Here is a 21,385-nt window from a genome sequence, read left to right as displayed (position 1 = left end):
CCCAATAACACTCATTTGACACCCTAATCATCATCAAAGTTTTATAGCATGGTCCTTTAAGGTTACAACGGTAATGTCAAAAGTCAAAACTAACAACTTGTGACTCATTATTTACAAAGAGAACAGAAAATATAATCAAATGATTGGGAAGTGCTACAATAATACTGGACGAATTGTACAAATACCCGGTTTGGGGGTTGCCATTTAAGTTGTACCTGTTGTTGATTTTTTTTGTAAATATATCACTTTGGAACCATTTCAAACATATGGCACAGAACTTGCAAAAAATCATGTCTGAAGTTTGACAAATTTCGGATATTTTTTGTCTGAAGTGTAGCCTTGTCAAGATCAAATATCAGACATTTTTGTTTGGCTTGCCAAGGTCAACTTCAAACATATTTTACTGAAGTTATGGCCTTGACAAGTCCTAACTTCAGACATATAATAGTTGCACTTCGGACATATAATGTCTTGTCAAGACCAACTTCTGACATTTTTTAATTGAAGTTGTGGCCTTGGCATGGCCAAACTTCAGACATATAATATTTCACTTTGGTCATTTTAGCATGAGGCCAAACATATATTTGGCTGCACTCCAGACTTTTTTGCATGAAGTTCAAGTGAATATATTTTTGTGTATAACCAGCAATTTGTTCTTCGAATTTCAACAATTCAATATTCAAATCCACCTCAAATGAGCTCAAATTCGAAGCATTAGTTTCATATATCATAAAGAACAAACCCAATCATCAATTTCACAAAACAATAACAAATCTTACAAATTCAATTTGCGACAATGGTGATTTGTCATAATTTTTAAGTTTTTTCAACTACCATCTTCAAAACATTATACTTCAATTTTCAATTGCTATAAGTTCGGAAAAAATTATTGTACAACAACTAAGAAGAAGAAGAAAGAGGAGATGAAAAGCATAGCAGAAGTAATTTTGTCTGAAGTTACCTATAATATGAGTACCAATTAAGCTTTTTTCCAAAAAAGTTGATACATGTTAAACGAAGACGACCAAATAGAATACCCCGTGAAATTTTAACGATAATACTAGTATATATCATTAAGTTAAGCTTCATTTTGTATGGCATCAGTATGAATACCAAAAGCTTTGGAAGCATTGATAAAATCTCTGTAAAGAATGGATTTGTAGAGAGGGGGATTAGACTCATTCAACAGTACTTTTGCTGGCTCAACGATGCAGTTGGGAGCTGGATTTACAAAAATGGCAATCGATGTTCTTGCTTCCCTTGAATTTGTCACTGCTCTATGCTCCACACTTTTTAACTTCCCGTTACTGATTATCTATTTCATTCATTAAAAAATAAAAATAAAAGTGAGAAATTAAATCATGCACACCATGAAGTGTCCTATATGCATGTAGAACTTTATGTTTGCATATATGTCCTACATACCATCCCAAAGAAAAAAAAATGATGATAGCATATTATTACTGGAGAATCAATTTTTTTTTTATTTTTTTATCCTTGACTACAATTTTTGTAGAAATACTTTTTCACTATAAAAAGTTACTCTATCATTATGCTCTCTAGCTAGTTTCTATTTAAGTTAAAAACTGAAATTTAAATAATTATGTCTACATTTAAACAGAGATTGAATCTCATACTCTATGGATGGAAGACGTATTTCATTTCAAGCGAAGGATGAGGCCCTTTAATGGACTTAGATATCATCGTATGACATGATACTAACTCCAATATGAGAGAGCTTAGGATGCTTTCTTGCAGCATTAAAAGGTCATTTGGGGTTTGACTACATGTCCATTTAGCACACTGCAAATCCACCACACTAATAATGGAAAAGATTCTTCATGTGATTTGCACTTTTGTCCTTATTTTGTGCCGGTCTTTAATATTTGTCCTTCAAATCAGCTGGTCCTTAATTTTTTCCCTTCAAAATCAAACTTATGCCTAGTGGGGCATAAGTTCTTTTATATTTTTGCTTTAAAATATCTCACAAGTTATGCCCTGTTAAGAATAAGTTTGATTTTGAAGGGTAAAAATTAAAGACCAGTTCATTTGAAGGACGAAAATTAAAGACCAGCCCATTTGAAGGGAAACCGTGCAATTTCTTCTTAAGTTTTTGGTCCAAGTTATTAAATTAGCTTATCGTAACGACTCACTCTAATGTAAATAAGTTAGAGATGAAATCACAATGAGCTTAAGTTCTATCTACTGATAGAATACATTGTTTTACACAATCACGTTATTTTTATAACAAATTAAATCACATTAAAAAATTTCTTGCATTATCAATGTATATAACTTAAAACCCAAGAGGAGCAAGACCAGTTTAAGTTATATATATATACGCAAAAAGTAGAATACCTCTAGCTGGTTGCCTATGTTGACAACAAAAGCATTAGGAAGAGCCCCAATGCACATCCACTGTCCATCTACCAAAACTTGAAGCCCACTCACATTCCCTTGATAAATTATTGTTATGAGGCTTGGATCAAGATGTTTTAATATGCCTAAAGTCAGGCTTGGATCTGGGCATGGTGGATAATTATTTGCTGACAACAGTTGAACCTGGCTTTGTTCTTCAAAATAGCCTGATTCAATTCCTAATCCTTGGCATATCAGCTCCAAAATTGTCAAACTCAGCTTCTTTATTTCCTCTACGTATGTTCCCACTACTTCTCTGTAATTAATGACAAAATCTATAAGTAATTTAATTGGATTTTACTAGATTATATGAGCCTGTTTGACCAAGCTTTTGGATAGTTAAAAGTGTTTTTTATATATAGTTTGAAAAATGTTTATTTTAGAGAGTTGAGGTGGATTTGGTCAAATTTTTAGGAAAAAAATAAATGTTTCTGAATAGTAGCAGAAACAGTTTTCAGAAGCCAAAAAAGTATTTATTTTAACCAGAGACACATCTGCAATCTTGGCCAAGCACAAACTGACGCACTAATATTGTCAAAGTGTCTTTAAATTGATTAGCTAAACACAAAATATTACTCTCTTCAGAAGTACTTTTTTCGAAAAATATTTTTAACAAACAATATTTTTTTAAAATAAGCAGGTTTTGAAAGTTTAGCCAAAAGACTATATAGATCCACTAAAATTGGATGTGAAGTAGTTGAACAACTATATTAGTTTGGGTAGCGGTATTCTTTAATTACCTGTAGCTAGCTGGTTTATCAGGCCAACTTTGCATGCATTTCTCAGGAGGATGACAAGGGTGTTTTATATTATCCCTCCATAAATGGACACCATTTTTAACTTCATCTTTGCTCCCTGTGTAGATCCATCCTTTCTTAGATGGTACATTTGTTTTTTGTTCGTCAGCCATGTTAAAAAACTCTTTAAAGGTAGACATTGTTTGAGTCACCACATTTTCTGGTATTCCATGGTTGATTACCTGTAGTGGTAGAGCTAAAAATTCATACAAAGGGATTCAGGAAAACACTAGTGTCGCACCAAGCATTCGAATTTGTAATCTAAGATAGTACTTAAACTCTGAACCCTCTTTACCATTGTAGTAGAATGTTTTCTTATCTAAAAGGATTCAACAGTTCATATATAACAAAAAGAATTTGTTTTTAGCCCATTTTTGCGACGAAGGAGATTCCATTGAACCCCTAGCCCCTTTTGATCCGCCACTAATCAATGGCACATTATTTTAGTCTCGAACTAGAAGCGATTTAAAGTTTTGGAGATGGCGAATTCATAGTGAGTTCGGCCTATTTTATATCTATACACATACAAGATCTATTAGTGTTTAATTTTTCACATATAGTATAAACATGGTTCGAGTCAAAGACTTAGATCTACCACTGGTACTGAAATAACATACTACTTGTTTTTTCTTGAAATAAAAAGCTAGATAGTTATAAAGAAAGTCGACCTTACCTGGAAAAAACCAAATTCTTGACCAGCTTGCAAAATTTGCTTGATTGTTTCCATTTTTTCTGAAGAACTTACTAGGAATTTTCCAAGATCAATTATTGGGATTTTCTTGCATATTGGTATAGGGGCTTCTCCTGGTCTTTCTTCTAGGGGAAATGTATAGCACTGAGGCACAGATTGAACATTGAACCATTTTGAGTTATGCTTCTCCATTATTGCCCTGAAATCTTCTTTCAGAAAATTTAAACAGGGATTACTATAGCTAATGCTATAATAATACATAAGTACATGTGCTGGTGCTCATGCAAATAGTTGCTTAATTATTTCTTTATTGATTAAAAGAAAGAGACACATACTTCAATTAATCAACTAACCCACAAACTCCCATGACTATTTTATTGCAAAGTTCACTTTCTTAGTTCAGTGTCACGTTATCACTCCAACTTTAAGGTGCCTAATTTATTTGACCTTGAACAACTTGTGGTTTAAATACAAAACGTAGCCGGCCATTTTTGTCGTCCATGGTAAGATTTGAGAATCTTAGATACATACATAACTATATAAACACAAGAAATTAGAAATTGCAACCGAATCATACACATTTATAGAGTCACTAAGCTAGATTTGTTACTGGATTATTTTACTTATTTTACCAAATATAGACATGTTAAAATTTAATACCGAGTCTATAATTAGTGCAATGTTGAACTAAACATGGGTTATAATGGATTTAACCTTATTTTCTATATTGTTAATCTCAGTTGTTGTTGGATGTTACTTGTTATCTTTTAGTTGATCTGTTGATTTTAATATCTTTTGCTCCATCAATATATAAAAGTTAAAACTGATAGGGTCATATAATATATATTCTATAGTTGAAATTTGGTGGGCAAAGTCACGCAATGTGAAAATGACTAGCGTTTACTTATGAAAATGGAATTTGCACCTAACTCACCGATGTGGTACTATTAACACCCCCCCCCCCCCCCCCCCCCGCCTAGGAATGGCAACTGGAGCACAACATGATCACAAGGGATTACAACATCTGGTGAAATAAGAATTTGATGGATCTGGCTCTGATACCATATATATAGAAAACCAAAGCTACACGAAGAACTATCTGAGATAACTCTTTGATGTGTGTTTGATGCTAGCTAGGAAGGAAGATGAATCTATGGGGGAATGGTTGGCTGACTCTAACCTTCCTTTGCTTTTTATCTTGCATAGGAAGTAACTGTGCTTGATTTACAGTTGTAGAGGTGAAATTTTGAGTATGTTACGTTACTCTTTAGTCTTTTCTGATCCAGAAGAATATTCTTTCAACCTCGTTGAAAATTGGATGAGTCTTTGATCTTGTAAAGCCTTTTGCAGCTTGATTTTTCCTCCACACTCGCAGTTGCAAGTGCAGGTAACACATGTATTCAATGCATGCATCCAACTCATCTTATATATAGTTTCTTCATATTAGTAAAATAAGTTTGGCAATATGATTTGACCCTTGAGTCAACTCACTCAGTTCCTTCAGCAGATTATAAATTGTGTGCCGCTATTAAATTGTCCAAATAGATCCTATAGACGTGACCAAATCTCTCTTTCAATCTTACTTTTTTTTTAGTGATCAGTGAGTTCGGAATCCACGAAATTACTATATCATTGCATCAACACATAATTTGAATTTTGAGAAATCTGATTTTAATTCTGAGAAGCTCTCGTTAATCTTGTTTTAACCTGAGAGAGCAATGCGCATTGCCCTGCGCCCACCAACATAATCACAACTCTCAAAGATGGCATTCACCAGCACTGCTCCAAGTGAATCTCAGGGAGCCAAATAGAAGGGATGAGAGTTTGTCATTCTTTGAGGTAGAAAGTAGTATAATTGAAGTCACCTTTGAAGTGGATCCCATATCTGTGAAAATGAAGAATAGAAGATTGAAAGAAAAAGGAACTCTACTAAATATTCGGGGTTTATACCTAACCCTCTTCACCTATAGGTCGTTTATTAAAAAAAAATTGAATATTGAATCTTTTAGATCTATTGCTCTGGTATCACATAGGAGAATGAACTTTGAGTCTCACTCAATCTCAATCTCAAAAGTTAGCTCAAAAAGTGAGAATTATTTATGTGACTACTAAAAAACAATTCATTCATTTGGAAGAAGGTGGAACAAAATAAAAACATATGGACAAAAATATACGATTGATTAACACCATTAATCGAAGTCATGTTACCTTTGTCCCCGTCTTGACCATGTGGCATTAACAATAGCGAGGGAACTCCATTTTTGCCTCATTCCACAACCTTAGTTTTATTCTTCTGTTATTATTATTATTTATTCATAATATATATTTAATATATCACACAGTTACCTTTTCATAAATTTCATATTTAGTAATGAAGAGTAATTACTAGTATGTGATAGATTTTCTGGTATTGTTGAAAGCGTTTTTTTTTTTCTCTTTTTTTGATTTCCTTCTGCTATGCAGACGTTTTTAAAAGACTATGCATTGACATCCTTGATTATTATATATCAACAAATCCTATCATTAATTAGACTGTGCTAAGTGATTTACTTAGATAACTTTCACCATTAGCATCATTATCTTGTCTTTTTCCTACTAAGATCATTATCTTGTCATTTTTCCTCGTAATCCTTATCTTGTCTGGGTCTAACTCATGGTAAAAGATAAAACACTTAGGTCCCAGTACCAACTCAGACAATACACTCACACTATACAAATATTATACAATTAAATTATTTTGAAAAATAAGTAGAATCTTTTTTATAATAAGAAAAATTATTACCTAAAACAAGAAGAATTTACATAGCGTATATACTTTTAAGGGTAACTTACAAAAACAACTATAGTTTGGAGGCTTCTAACAAGCCATAGCTATGGCTTAGCTAATTACGACTCATAGTTATGTATTTTGCTGTATTCAATATTCGGTTGTACTCCGTTGTATTCATTCGTAGCTACTTTTACATTGTATTCAATTCGGTTGCATTCTAACAATAAAAATTTAAAGAAATAAATTGATATTCGGATGTATTCAATTCAGTGTATTCATTCGCAGCTACTTTTACACTATATCAGATTATCAGTAATAAGAAAATCATATTGTATTGCATTAATTTAAAGAATTTAACTTATACACATGAATTGTGTGAATGGTTTTATACTATGTGTGTACGTTAACATGTTACAACGTGTTACCTGTCTTAGCTTATACACATAGTGGTCGTTTGGTTTAAGGTATAACATGGGTTATACCGGTACTAATTTTTATACCACGTTTGGTATAAGGTATAGATTTATCCCGGGATTATTTTATACCTTGTACCAAACGTGGTATAAAAATTAGTGCTGGAATAACTCAACTTATACCTTCATAACCCACTTATACTGGTACTATTTTATACCATCTTTCAGATGGTATAAAATAATACCAACAGATGGTATAAATTAGTCCCGGGATTGTAATCCCGGGACTATTTTGACCTCAAACCAAACGACCACATACAGTATAAAAATATTTACCCTATATATTAGATCACTTAAAAAGTAATTTGAGGTAACAACTCAGAATAAAGGAAATCGATTACGTACCTCGAAGATAAGGCAAGTAATATTTTATAGTATATGGTAAACTCAGCTGGTTGTATGAAAATTCATTTAAACTTTCAATGAATATAAATAAAATCCATTTATATGTTATGTTAACCAATTTAAGCTCAAATTAACCTGAAATGATTTTCTGTCAGTTAACTTAATCCAAGAGAGGCATGCTGGAATGCATCAAAAGTTAGCTACTTCTATTATATTTGTAGCTTGCTGATGGGAGTAAACAAAAGAATTAGTGATTCTTCTTTGGGTAATTAGTGAATGAATTATTTAGTGATATGCAGTTGTTGATTTTTGTTTGATTTCTTTTTTGTGCAATTATCTGCAGCCACAATCATGTAAGGTTCATTCCCCAGAGAAAGAAATACCTTAAAAAAAGATAGGCCATCATAGAAAAGGGGACTTGTAACTGCCGTGCTTAACCAAGATAAGAAATTACGTTATATTTATGATTTCTCACTTTAATTTCTTGTTCAAAAATAGCTCGATCGATAGAGTTAGTCTTGCTTCACCTCATTCTTATATGTAATTTGGCATTTTCTGCTCTTTTTAGTTTTTGGGTCGATTGCCTAAACACTTCGAGCTCTCTTCTTGTCCTATTCTCATCAAGATCAAGTATTTTTTTCCTTTTGATTTTCTGACGTGGAACTAACATAGTGGCAAAGAGCGGACACATGTCATAACTTGGTGCCAGATTTTTTTTACCTCGCGTCATTTGTAGTTTCTGAACAATTCACTCATAGTTTAGCTACTTTAATGTGACAAATTAAAAATGTTGTATGGCTTTACTGCCATGTAGAGTAAATAAAGTACATTGACCATATAAATTGACCAATTGTGACTATAAAATCTCACCCTCACCCTTGCCTAATGCTTGTCTATATATTGAGCGCTTGCCTAGTATAATGTCAACATAATATGGAGATCAAATGGCAAATCTTGTTTCAACCACGGCTAAAAACGTTTACACCGTGCCTGGAAATTATGTAATGCCACCTGATAAAAATCCTAGTGAACTTGTCTCAATTGGTCGCAATATTCCAGTGACTAATCTAGCAAAAGCATCATCAAGCACCATTAATCATGCTGGTATAGTCCAAGAAATGCTAAATGGCAGTCAAGAATTTGGTTCATTTCAGGTTCGTAACGTTTCTATTAAATCATCTTTTTTTCCTTTTATACTAATGAATTAATGGCTAATAAACATGTTGGCTTCAATTATGAACAGATTATAAACCATGGAGTATCGGAGAAGTTAATGGATGATGTGATGGATTTATTCAAGGAATTATTCGAGGGTTCAAATGGGAGCTGCAAAGTGTATGGAAGTGGGGTTATTAATCACACCAACAAAGAGGTTCGTTACTGGAAAGATCTTCTCATACAACCTGTGTTTCCTATTGAAGAACAGACACAACATTGGCTTGACAATCCACCTAGATATAGGTATGATCTCTCTCTATTCGAGAAATCAGGAATATTCCTCCTAAATTACATTGATTTATCCTAAATTTTTTATTTCAATTGAAATTTAGTTATTCACCGTGTAGGTTATAATCAATCTATTCTAGGTACAGAGTTTGCTGATATTAGCCGAGGCATTACGATGAGCATGCCTCAGTTTTGATGAATCAAAAGCCAAGAAAGTACTCCCTCGTCTCATTTCATACTGTGGTGTTTAATTTGACTATATATGTGCAGAGTTTCACATAAACTAAGGTGTCGTTTGGCCATAAAAATTATTCACTTTTTTCCGGAATTTTTTCCCCACTTTTTTCCCGAATTAGCGTTTGGCCATGAAAATTCCGAATACAACTTGAAGTCGTATTCCGGAATACCAAAAACTCAAAAAAACTTGTTTTTAAAAAAAAAAAATCACTTTTTTCACTTTTTTACAACTACATTTCACCAAAAACTACAATTTCAAAAACTATGGCCAACTCCAACTCCAAAATTCCAAAAAAAAGTGAAATATTTTTTGGTATTTATGGCCAAGCGGCACCTAAATATTAAAGTACTTCCTCCTTCTCTTTAACTAAGTACCCGTTTGGCCATGAGAATTTTTCACCTTTTTCCGGAAAATTATTTCACTTTATTTGGAAATTAATGTTTGGCCATGAAAATTCCAAAAAAACACAAAAAATGTTGTTTTCATTTTTTTTTTTACTTTTTTCACTTTCAATACATTCAAACAACCAAATATTCTTTGCAAAAACTATAACCAAACACAACTCCATCTTCAACTTCAACTTCAGCTCTAACTTTAAAATTCCAAATAAAGTGAAAAATATTTGGTTTTCATGGCCAAACGAGGCTAAGTCTCTATTGATTTGACACTCTTCTTAAGAAAGCAATTATTATAAATTTGTTTTACTAAATTCTTCATTCTAACTATGTTTTGGAAATCTAAATTTGACTAGTGGAGTAGTACTTTATGTATTGACTTAATGATAAATGTAATATTTGAAAGAAAATATTAAATTTCTCTTGATTTGCTAAAACGAATAAGTAAATGGAATATTTTATTCTAGTATAAGAGAACTAATAAGAAGAAACAGAGAAGAAACAGAGAGAGGGAGTATATAATATACCCAAAATATCCTTGGCATCTCGTAATCAACAAAATGTCATGTGAAAATTGTCACCAGAGATAAATGAAAATGCTTAAGTTGAGGAGTTTACAAATATAAATATATTTTAAAAGAACACATTTTGTTTCTGGAATGAAACAAAAAATGTACTTCATTTGTTTTAATTTGTTTGTCTTAATTACTAGTTGGACAGTTAAAGGATATTTTATTTGATCATAATTTTTTCAAATACCTTCTTTTCTTTGAATTGTTAACTATTGTGAATTTTATTTCAAAATAATTGAAGATCCTATGTCTGAATTCATACCGAACGTTAGTTAGTTTGACCCTTATACTAATCCGAATCAAGCCAAACAAATTGAAAACAAAGGGAGTAATAGAGTATCATATATAAAGAAACTAGTGACATTATTCGCGCTTCGCGCAGTTAGAGACGAAAATCTATATATATCTTCGTGATTCGACTATATATGTAAATAGCTCTCATCTCCGATATAAAAATAGCTTTGTATGTTTTTTTTTTTTTTTTACAGAAATCACAAAAATAAATACGTGGATTTAAAAATTTTGGAATGGTGACTACTCACGAAGTGGTTGGTATTTGGGCATAATGAAGAGAATTAAAATAAATAATTGTTCAGTTGTTTTAGCGTAGCACATTTAATATAACTAAAAGAATTAAATTTTTTTTTTTTGAGCTTTTGTAACATAACATATAAATGATTAAAAATAGAAAAATGGCAAAAGAGAGCAGTTGCTCTTGCACTATTGTCAAAAGCCCTGTTAAATTTAAGAAATAATCCCTTTCTTCATACTCAATTATTAAAGATAATTAAAAATTTGATTTTGGAAAAACTAAAAGTATCTTTAAGTAATCAGTCAAAACCAAAACACACATTGATACAAGTTACTACTCCAACCCAAAGGTATTATGCAAAACTATTAAATTTCAAAAACTAACGAAAAGTAAAATTAAAGCATTACTACTTACGTTTTATGTCTGTTATAAAAGTAAAACGATTTTAACCGTTCTCATTCCAAAATCAAAAGTTACCACGAACCTAAGATTTGGTATCTAAAAAAAGACTAAGAGCCCGTTTGGATTGACTTATAAGTTGCTTATAAGCTGTTTTCAGTTTTTTTGAGTGTTTGGCTGGCCAGCTTAAAGTCATTTTGTGCTTAAAATAAGTCCAAAAAATAATTGGGCATGTTTAACTTAGCTTTAAAGCAGCTTATAAGCTGAAAACAACTTATAAGTCAAAAAAATAAGTTGGGTTACCCCAATTTTTATTTTTTATTTTTTAGCTTATAAGCTGTTTCCAGCTTATAAGCTGCTTTTTTTAAGCCCATCCAAACAAGCTCTGTCACTTCAAGCTTCTTCTTTTGCCATCTTATGATGCTAACTTCCTTGGCCACCTTAAGTTTACATATGTATGTCAAATTAACCTTAGAAAATTCAGTAATATAATTCTCTTCTACTAAAATAAACTCTGCTTCTTGTTTTTTCTGTTCCTACCACAATGATCGAGTCACAATATATCCTTTTGTTAAGAACTACAAAGTGGTTTTGCAATTGGCTGCACTTTCAAATCTTTACTCTTTAATTTCTTCCAGTTGTAATTCCTCATGCAGTTTTTGAATTTTCTTGTCCTTCTTTCCCGTAAGATGAAGAATTAATTAGTTAACGGATGAAATGGAGAAATAACAAAAACAAATAATTAGAGTATATGGTCAAAGATTTTAGAATTAAGCACAATCTGTTACAATATTAATTGTGAAATATTTCCTTGGGAATGAAAGAATCCACATACCTGGCGTGACAGAACCATTTTAAGCATATGGAGAACAACCTTAGATCCAGAAAAAGTCACATAGAGAATATTTGGAAAATTATGCCATAAAATGTCCATAGAGGGATATTTATATAAGTAATAGTAAATTGCAATTATAGTGGAAGATTAAAAGTCTGGCAATTATGTTTTGATGAGATCTATTTTAGACATTATTTCATGACATAACTAATAGTCTAATACTAACTTTCTATCGTTACAATTTTGGGGAAGAGACCGGAGCCAAACAGTTACAATCTCTCCTAAACGTCTTCTCCTTATTTAATTAAGTAATGTATTTATTCACTTTTAAAATTTTAAAAATGAGTTAGTTAAGCAGAAAATTTAGGAGAAAAAGACAAAAAAAAATCAGAAAAAAGATAAATGCGAATGTTGGCGAAACAGAGGTGCCATATCACTCTTCTTTGCCTAACTTTATACTCCTAATATATATAGATTTGACATAAAGCTACAAATGCCAGGTGACACGCATATTATACCCTACTCTAAAAAATTTAACAACATCTCAATGACACAAAACTTACCAACGTAAACTTAAGAAAGAGGGAATATTTACTGTAGCCCTTGCTATTTCTTGCGCAGGCCCTCAATATCCAGAAACAAAAAAGCTTTCACAAGAATAAAAATTTACGACCAAATATCATACCTTTTGAATAATGGCAGGTCAAGTATAAGGTGCTCACACGTGCAATTTAGCTATCCATTCATGGCCGCCTAAATATTCTAAATATAAAAGAAATATTTTCTTCAACCGATAGTGGAGTTATATAGCATGCCACACATCCTCGCATAGTTAAATTTAATACTCTACAAAGGCAAGACAGGAGAAAATCCTATACAATTTAACCATATCATTTATTTGAAGAAATTAAATCGAATATCTACATATAATATCAATATTATTTAATCTACATAAAAAATAAAATGTACCACTAAAGTAAATTAAAGGAAAAGAATAAAGAGAGAGATTTGATAATCATTCAACATACTTTCCGTTGTTACAATTTTGGGGAAGAGACCGGAGCCAAACAGTTACAATTTCTCCTAAATGTCTTCTCCTTATTTAATTAAGTAATGTATTTATTCACTTTTAAATTTTTAAAAATGAGTTAGTTAAGCAGAAAATGTAGGAGAAAAAGGCAAAAAAAAAAAAAAAAAAAAAAAAAAGATAAATGTGAATGTTGGCGAAATAGATGTGTCATATCACTCTTCTTTGCCTAACTTTATACTCCTAATATATATTGACTAGCGTACACAACCGCGCTTCGCGCAGTCATGAGAACAAACAAAGTAAGATTAAAAGTAATGTCATAGTTTTTGTTTAAAAAACTTTTTTTTTGTTGGTTTTTATAACACCTTTTCGAGATTCTATCTTTATATTGTTTTTCTAACATTTCCTTCGTTAAAATTATTTGACAAAGAATTTTTAGGAATATGCAGGTTCAGTATGAAATAACCCATGGAGATCAGTATACTTGAACTTGATTAAGAATACAAAAAATAAGAAAATAATAAAAAAGAAAACAAAGGTAATGCAAAAATTTGGAGATGTAAATCGACGCATCTTTTCATTATTCATCTAAAACCTTTTTCTTAATAAGGATAACTAACTGTATCCATTTTGTTGCACGTTAGATCAAATTCCTAGTTCTATTACTTTTTTCCCCCTTTTTTATTTATCCCCTTCTTTTGTATATCTCAATCATATTCTTTTACGTCTTTCAGTTCCAACAACTCATTCTTGTACAGATCAATATATGTTTGGTTTGATTGTTTAGCACAACTTTATTTCCAAAAAGCATATGAAATCTCAATAATTTAAGAAGACTCACTTGTAACAGTATTTTTAGATCAAAAAAGTAGTAGAACAATTTCATACTATATTTCATGAATTTAGTACTACTTAATTACTAAGTGATCAACATAGAAATATTAAACTTTTAGCAAGAGAACCTTTCCGATTTACTTATCTGACCTACCATTGCCTCCTTAGGTATGCAACTACTTATAATATGAAGTAATTACGAACTGATACTTCTTTTCAAAATTTAAACACACAAAGTAAAAGTAAACCAATTTTTATCCATCTATGAAATATAACAAATATATAAAAGGAGGAGATAAAACATACATGGCCTGTGAAAAATGTCAAAAACATTTTAAAGAAAACTGAGAATACAGGAGACAAAGAATCTCGTTATTGTAGAGTTTTAAGCATCTATTTACATTTACAAGAAACGACCACACTCAAATCAAATACTCCTATCAAATATCAAAGAACAAAAAATTGACGCCACCATATCTAAACCTAATGAATCAAATAAATAATCCATCAAATTAAACAATGTCTTGTCATTTCGCATTAATTGGAACCTCCCTGTGTCAAAAGAATAATCTTTGCAGAAAAAAGAACTACAGGAATTTTTTTTTTGAGAAACAAAGAAAAGTTAAAATTTCCTTGTACCTTATGTACCATCATAACCATTTTAAATGTTGTTGTTGTTGTGTCATGAGCAACCAACTTTTCCTAATCTTCTCAATTTTTATAGCCTGTCAAGATGAAAGTGTATATCCTTCTCTCTCTTCAGATTAAATATTCGAATAGCTATATATATTGCACCTGGGATGAAAACAACCTAAAAATATTTATTTTATGTAGCTTATCTTTCAGAACTTAGAACCACGTCAATCTTTACTATTATCATCCAAAATAATATTTTCTCCAAACTCACCTAGATAAGAAAATTTACAATATTATTACTAAAATGACATGAGAATTCAAATAGTAAGGTGACAGAAGTTGAGAAAGATTAAGGGGTTTATAAAAAAAAAATGTCAAAGATAAACTATTAAAATGTTGGAATTCTTCTTACTTCCCAAACAGATCCTCCTACATCTATATATAAACGCTGGTTTATCAAGAATACGCAAGAAAAGCACTTTGAATTGAGAAAGCTAAGGAGCAATAGAAATGTGAATGTCCAACTGTTGTTGTCTTGTTTGGTTTATATATACTAAGATTAAGCATATCACCTTGAATGAATACCACATTCAATATAATTAAATCATAAGAAGTGGAGTGGGAAAAGAGTGTATGGAGTGGGAAAAGAGTGTATCGCGGAAGAGTAATTAAGGGAATAATTAAGAAAGTGGCTATTGGACTTGCCAGTAACGTAATAGGAGTAATAGTACGTGCACATTTACACAAAATAATAATAGGCATTAATCATAGGAAGGAGAAGATAACTGAAGGAGCACAGTAATTAAGAAATTTAAAGAATTGCTTCTTTAGTTTTTTGACATAGCATATTTACAAATATATATAATTAAGAGAGTTAAATGAGTGATTTTTGAGATTTTTTTATCATAGCACATAAATGTGAAAAATATAGAGAAAACACCAAAAAAAGGAGAAAAAAGATAATTGTGCTTCTAAGCCATAGAGAGGTGTCACATCACTTTATTTATGCCTAACTTTATATTATATATAGATTTGACATAAAGTTACAAATGCCAGGTGACACGCTTATTATACCCTACTCTACAAAATTTAACATCATCTCAATGACACAAATTAAAACTTACCAACGTAAACTTAAGAAAGAGGGAATATTTATTGTAGCCCTTGCTATTTCTTGCGCAGGCCCTAAATATTCAGAAACAAAAAAGCTTTCACAAGAATAAAAATTTACGACCAAATATCATACATTTTGAATAATGGCAGGTCAAGTATAAGGTGCTCACAAGTACAATTTGGCTATCCATTCATGGCCGCCTGAATATTCTAAATATAAAAGAAAGATTTTCTTCAAACCGATAGCGGAGTTATATAGCATGTCACATCCTCGCATAGTTAAATCAAATACTCTACAGAGGCGAGATGCAAGAGAATCCTATACAATTTAATCATATCATTTGTTTGAAGAAATTAAATCGAATATATACATATCATATCATATCAATATTATTTAATCTACATAAAAATTAAAATCTATCACTAAAGTAAATTAAAGGAAAAGAATAAAGAGAGAGATTTGCTAATCATTCAACATACCTTAACAACTGTGTGTACAAAACTTATGGCCATTCAGTTGATTCTTTGCAATTCTCCTCTAATATATAACCAAATGGAGATGAGTAATTAATATAAAATAATTAAGAAAATTTTTAAAAAGGCAAAAGGAAAAGAAAAAAGATAAATATGAATGGTGGTCATAGAGAGGTGTCACATCACTTTGTCTATGCCTAGCTTTATAATATATGTTGATGATTGAAAGAGCAATTTTGTGTGTATAAGGAGCTGGTTGAAACATATTCAAGTGAAGAGGAAGTTGAGCATGAGGATACTGGAGCTGATAGGTGAAGCACTGGGAGTACAATTTAACAATGAACTGATCAAAAGCCAAACTCTGGTGGTGAACCATTATCCAAGTTCAGCCAATGGAAAACCTGTTCATTGTGACCCCAACCTCATAACTTTCATTCAACAGCAGGTTTATGGTATGGACTTGAGATCTTCAAAGATGGTCACTGAATTGGGGTTCATCCTCTTCCCTATGCATTTGTTGTCAACATTTGTTACCAACTGCATGCAGTTATATTAACCCACCCAAGTATTACATACTTTTAATTTTGGTCATCATATTATTTGTTGTAGCTATTGTTTTGTTCTACATTATTTACTTCTTCACTACTGTATTTCCTTTTCAAACCTGCTTTGAAATGTTTTACTTGAGTCAAGTGTCTTTTGGAAATAACATTTCTATCTCCACAAGGTAGGGCAGGGGTAAGGTCCATACACACCACCCTCTCTAAACCTCACTTGTGAGATTACACTGAATATGTTATTGAAAAATAAAATATTTTGACAAGATTTATCATGTATCAGTCTAGATATTTATTTGGACATGTCAAAATGAATTGAGCAAATTAATAGGTGGGTCACTAACGTGCCCAAGCTTGGGACTTGAGCGGATTATGTATTTTTAAACTATTTTTATCACGCCTAGTCATTGCGCTGACTACTTTGGATGAATGAGTATAAATTTAACTCATGTATAGAGTTTTACAAAGAAAAATTCTGTTAGATATTCAATCAAGTCAAATGTTCTGCACGCGCACCCCTGCCTTTAGGATACATCCAGCATTGTGCGAAATAAGTTATTTTGATGAGAGTTTAAGTTTTATGTACTAATCATATTATATTAAAAGTGGGAAGACCCCAGATGTAAAATTGGATTATCGAAATGTCCCTCAAAAATTAAAAAACATTTTTACCCCTTATTTAAGTACTATTTTTTCAAAAAAATTATAGTACTAAATAGTAAATTCACTTCAAATAAATGATAAATGGATTAATCAAATGGAAAGTCATTGGCATGAAATTCATGTATCTGTCAAATACTTAGTGCAAATTCATTAATTAGTGCAGTTTCACTTTGTTGTAATTACTTCCATTTGTGAGTAATTATTGGCGTACTGCAAAAGTCATGTATCTGCCAAATACTTACTGCAAATTCATTATTAGTGCAGTTTCACTTTCTTGTAATTACTTCCATTTCTGAGTAATTACTGGCGTATTGCAAGTAAAGGTGGCAACCGGTTCGGGTTAACCGGTTTTAACCGATAACCGGACCGGCTAAACTGGAACCGGTTAAACCGGTTAATCGGTTCCGGTTAACCGTGTAATAGTTTACCGGTCCGGTTCCGATATTTTGGAAACCGGAACCGGTTAAACCGGTGAAAATTAAAAAAATAAATAAATATATATATATAAAGTTATATAGTATACTTAAACATATATAAGTATATATAGTATATAAATATATATAGTAAGTATATATAGTATATAAATATATATAGTATATATATTAAGTATATATAGTATATAAGTATATATAGTATATATAGTATATAGTATATAAATATATATAGTATATAAGTATATATAGTATACAAGTAAGTATATATAGTATATATAGTATATAGTATATAAATATATATAGTATATAAGTATATATAGTATATAAGTAAGTATATATAGTATATATAGTATATAGTATATAAATATATATAGTATATATAGTATATAAGTATATATAGTATACAAGTAAGTATATATAGTATATAATACATATATATAAGTATATATAGTATATAAGTATATATAGTATATAAATATATATAGTATATATATAGTATATAAATATATATAGTATATATATAGTATATAAGTATATATAGTATATATAGTATATAAGTATATATAGTATATATATTAAGTTATGCATATATATAAGTTATATAGTATACTTAAACATATATAAGTATATATAGTATATATATAAGTATATATAGTACATATAGTATATAAGTATATATAGTATATAAATATATATAGTAAGTATTTATAGTATATATAGTATATAAATATATATAGTATATATATTAAGTATATATAGTATATAATATATAAGTATATATAGTATATAAATATATATAGTAAGTATTTATAGTATATATAGTATATATATTAAGTATATATAGTATATAAGTATATATCGTATATAAGTATATATAGTATATAAGTAAGTATATATAGTATATAAGTAAGTATATATAAGTATATATAGTATATATAGTATGTAGTATATAAATATATATAGTAAGTATATATAGTATATAAATATATATAGTATATATATTAAGTATATATAGTATATAAGTAAGCATATATAGTATATAAGTAAGTATATATAGTATATAGTACATATATATAAGTATATATAGTATATAAATATATATATATAGTATATAAGTATATAAATATATATAGTATATATATTAAGTATATATAGTATATATATTAAGTTATACCTATATATAAGTATATATAGTATATAGTACATATATATACATATATATAGTATATATATTAAGTTATACATATATATGTATACGGAAAACACTATTTTGTATTGCTGACTTGCTATTAGTCTGTTAGTCAGTAAATATTTAAACTTTAATTATAAAGTTGTATAACATATGTAAATATACTTACAATATACTAATAAATACTAAAATATATATATAATACAAAAAATAAAACAAAAAAAAGGTTTTAACCACTTAAAACCGGACCGGTTCCGGTTTGGAATTTCAAACCGGTAAACCGGAACCGGCCGGTTTCCTAACCGGTTACCGGTCCGGTTCTGGTTGGAACCGGTTGCCACCTTTAATTGCAAGGGTAGAATTTATATCTATCCATTGTCATTTAAGTTTCAGTTTTTGATTCTTTGCAAGAGTTTCTTTAATTTTTTTTTTTTTGGGTTAAATTTTAAGCATGTGATTGAAAAGTCAAAACAAATTGAGAGGCATATCTATGTATGTAATTACGTGGGACACAGTAATTCTTGTAATTGAAGGTTACATAACTACTAAATATTGTGATTATTAATGGATAATAATCGTATAAAAGTCATTTTGGACTCTATATAATGAGAAAACATATGGCTGAAAATACTACTCATGATACAATTGCGTGGGTAAGCATTAATTCTTTACAATTGAAAGATGAGAAAGGACCAAAATCATCCATAATGTTTGGGTTTGGATCAAAATCATACATATTCTTTCACATGGTGCACTAATAGTACATTATGTTTGCATAAGTGGTGCACTTTTAGTCACAATCCCAAATAAATTTAACGGAAAAGAACAAAAATGCCCCTGAACTTTTAGAAAAGATATAAAAATACCCTTTATTCATCTATTTTGCTAAAACTACCCCTCAATTCAACTTTTTGGCTCATTTATTCCCCTTGACTAACGGACAACACTAATTTTTTTATTTTTTTTAAAAAAATTAAATTGCACATGACATTTTATTACTGAAAAATTGATTTATTCTTTTAAAAAGAAATCTGAAAAATCGTTATTTGTAGAATAAGGAAAAATAATTTTTCAACATCCATTTCTTTAAAAAAATAAATGTAGTAAGCCTTTTATATATATATATATATATATATATATATATAAACAGAATTGGATTTTCATTAAAACATGTGGAATTTTTTTAAGTTTGGAAAAAAAAATTTAACGGGTGGAAACCCCATTTTTTTTTTAGAAAATTCAATTTTTAAATATGAAAAACTGATTGTTTTTTTAAGTAAAATGTGCAAAACTAATACTCCATAATTTTCTTCTAGATTTAAAAAAAGATAGTTTTCTGGTTTTTTTTTTAAACACAGTTTTTCCATAAAAAAATTAATTTTTTCAGATTTTTATAAAAATCCAATTTTTCACATTTTGAAAAGAAAAAAAATTAGTGTTGTCCGTTAGTCAAGGTTTTACTCGTTAAAAAAAAGTTTTCCAAATTTAAAAATATTCCAAGGTTTCAGATTTCTTTTTAAAAGAATAAATCAATTTTTCAGTAATAAAATGTCATGTGCAATATATTTTTTTTTTTTAAAAAATTAGTGTTGTCCGTTAGTCAAGGGGAATAAATGAGCCAAAAAGTTGAATTGAGGGGTAGTTTTAGCAAAATAGATGAATAAAGGGTATTTTTATACCTTTTCTAAAAGTTCAGGGGCATTTTTGTTCTTTTCCGTTAAATTTATTTGAGATTGTGACTAAAAGTGCACCACTTATGCAAACATAATGTACTATTAGTGCACCATGTGAAAGAATATGTATGATTTTGATCCAAACCCAAACATTATGGATGATTTTGGTCCTTTTCTCATTGAAAGATACATAAGTACTAATTTTATTATTAATGGTGAGACATATAGAAAGTCACTTTAAACTATATATAAAGAAAATATATAACTGATGGCAACTCAGAGTCCCTTCTCTTTCTTCTTTCCTGAAACTTCCTTCAAGAACTTTTTTTTACAAGTTATTTGAAAGTTATGGAATTGCTCTAGAAGATACATATGGAGGAAAAAAAAGCCGGTAATATAAAGAATACCGATGGGCAACAATATATCACATTTTTACTAACAAATATTTTTGTCCTTGTTGTATCAATTCGAGAAGGAATCTTTGTACGAATGAACCAAGATTGGACTCTTGAGTTTTAAATCTAAATTATTTATGCTTAATTTTTTGTTTAGTTAACTGAAGCCCACCATGCTAGATGTTGTCAAAATTCATGCTTTTTCTATATATATGTTTCCGCCTTTCGATGACTTTTATGAGTTTTGATGAACTAAATGTCCTTTTTTTTTTCTCATTATGAAGCCTTCACTACTACTTAAATGATTAATTTGAACTACTTAATGTTAGCCTACTATTTACTTGGAAGAGTTTTTCATCTTATGATACTTCATATCAACCTTTAGTTATGTTACTCTCATTTTGTTTGCTCATTTTTTTCTCAAACCAGTAAGTATATAGTGTAGCTTTTTCATATTGTCATCTTACTTTACTTAT

The 21,385-nt window shown here is 29.9% G+C and overlaps 2 protein-coding genes across 7 annotated transcripts; one reads left to right on the top strand and one right to left on the bottom strand.

The window, feature by feature from the left end:
• Nucleotides 1-1,000: 1,000 nt before the first annotated feature.
• Nucleotides 1,001-4,392, bottom strand: LOC132610261 (hyoscyamine 6-dioxygenase-like). Its single transcript, XM_060324572.1, has 4 exons — nt 3,889-4,392; nt 3,159-3,397; nt 2,359-2,674; nt 1,001-1,315 (listed from the first exon to the last, which is right to left on the bottom strand). The coding sequence occupies exons 1-4, from the start codon at nt 4,165-4,167 to the stop codon at nt 1,079-1,081; spliced, it is 1,071 nt and encodes a 356-aa protein (XP_060180555.1). The 5' UTR covers nt 4,168-4,392; the 3' UTR covers nt 1,001-1,078.
• A 3,863-nt stretch (nt 4,393-8,255) lies between these two features.
• LOC132611172 (hyoscyamine 6-dioxygenase-like) lies at nt 8,256-16,907 on the top strand. Of its 6 annotated transcripts, none has more exons than XR_009571494.1 (4): nt 8,263-8,648; nt 8,738-8,955; nt 9,081-9,155; nt 16,248-16,907. XR_009571494.1 is itself a non-coding variant. In XM_060325579.1 (3 exons), exons 1-3 carry the CDS (start codon nt 8,439-8,441, stop codon nt 16,311-16,313), a joined length of 405 nt encoding a protein of 134 aa, XP_060181562.1. In that variant the 5' UTR covers nt 8,256-8,438; the 3' UTR covers nt 16,314-16,907. The 6 variants fall into 6 exon arrangements, 4 of the variants coding, with proteins under 4 accessions (XP_060181562.1, XP_060181560.1, XP_060181561.1 ...); XR_009571495.1 differs by having other exon boundaries at nt 8,272-8,648; nt 9,060-9,155; nt 16,248-16,905; XM_060325579.1 differs by lacking the exon at nt 9,081-9,155 and having other exon boundaries at nt 8,256-8,648; nt 8,738-8,866.
• Nucleotides 16,908-21,385: the final 4,478 nt, after the last annotated feature.

This window comes from Lycium barbarum, chromosome 9, assembly GCF_019175385.1.
Source record: "Lycium barbarum isolate Lr01 chromosome 9, ASM1917538v2, whole genome shotgun sequence".
In the NCBI taxonomy this organism is placed as follows: Eukaryota; Viridiplantae; Streptophyta; class Magnoliopsida; order Solanales; family Solanaceae; genus Lycium; species Lycium barbarum.
This window is presented reverse-complemented; position numbering and strand designations above follow the sequence as displayed.

Excerpts from the sequence above, each read along its gene's own strand:
- LOC132611172 (XM_060325575.1), top strand. The coding sequence starts at position 8,439 with ATGGCAAATCTTGTTTCAACCACGGCTAAAAACGTTTACACCGTGCCT. Across the intron at positions 8,649-8,737 it reads AAGAATTTGGTTCATTTCAG|ATTATAAACCATGGAGTATC; the intron begins GTTCGTAACGTT and ends AATTATGAACAG. Across the intron at positions 8,956-16,247 it reads GACAATCCACCTAGATATAG|GAGCTGGTTGAAACATATTC; the intron begins GTATGATCTCTC and ends TGTGTGTATAAG.
- LOC132610261 (XM_060324572.1), bottom strand. The coding sequence starts at position 4,167 with ATGTATTATTATAGCATTAGCTATAGTAATCCCTGTTTAAATTTTCTG. Across the intron at positions 3,398-3,888 it reads AAGAATTTGGTTTTTTCCAG|GTAATCAACCATGGAATACC; the intron begins GTAAGGTCGACT and ends CTACCACTACAG. Across the intron at positions 1,316-2,358 it reads ACATAGGCAACCAGCTAGAG|ATAATCAGTAACGGGAAGTT; the intron begins GTATTCTACTTT and ends TGAATGAAATAG.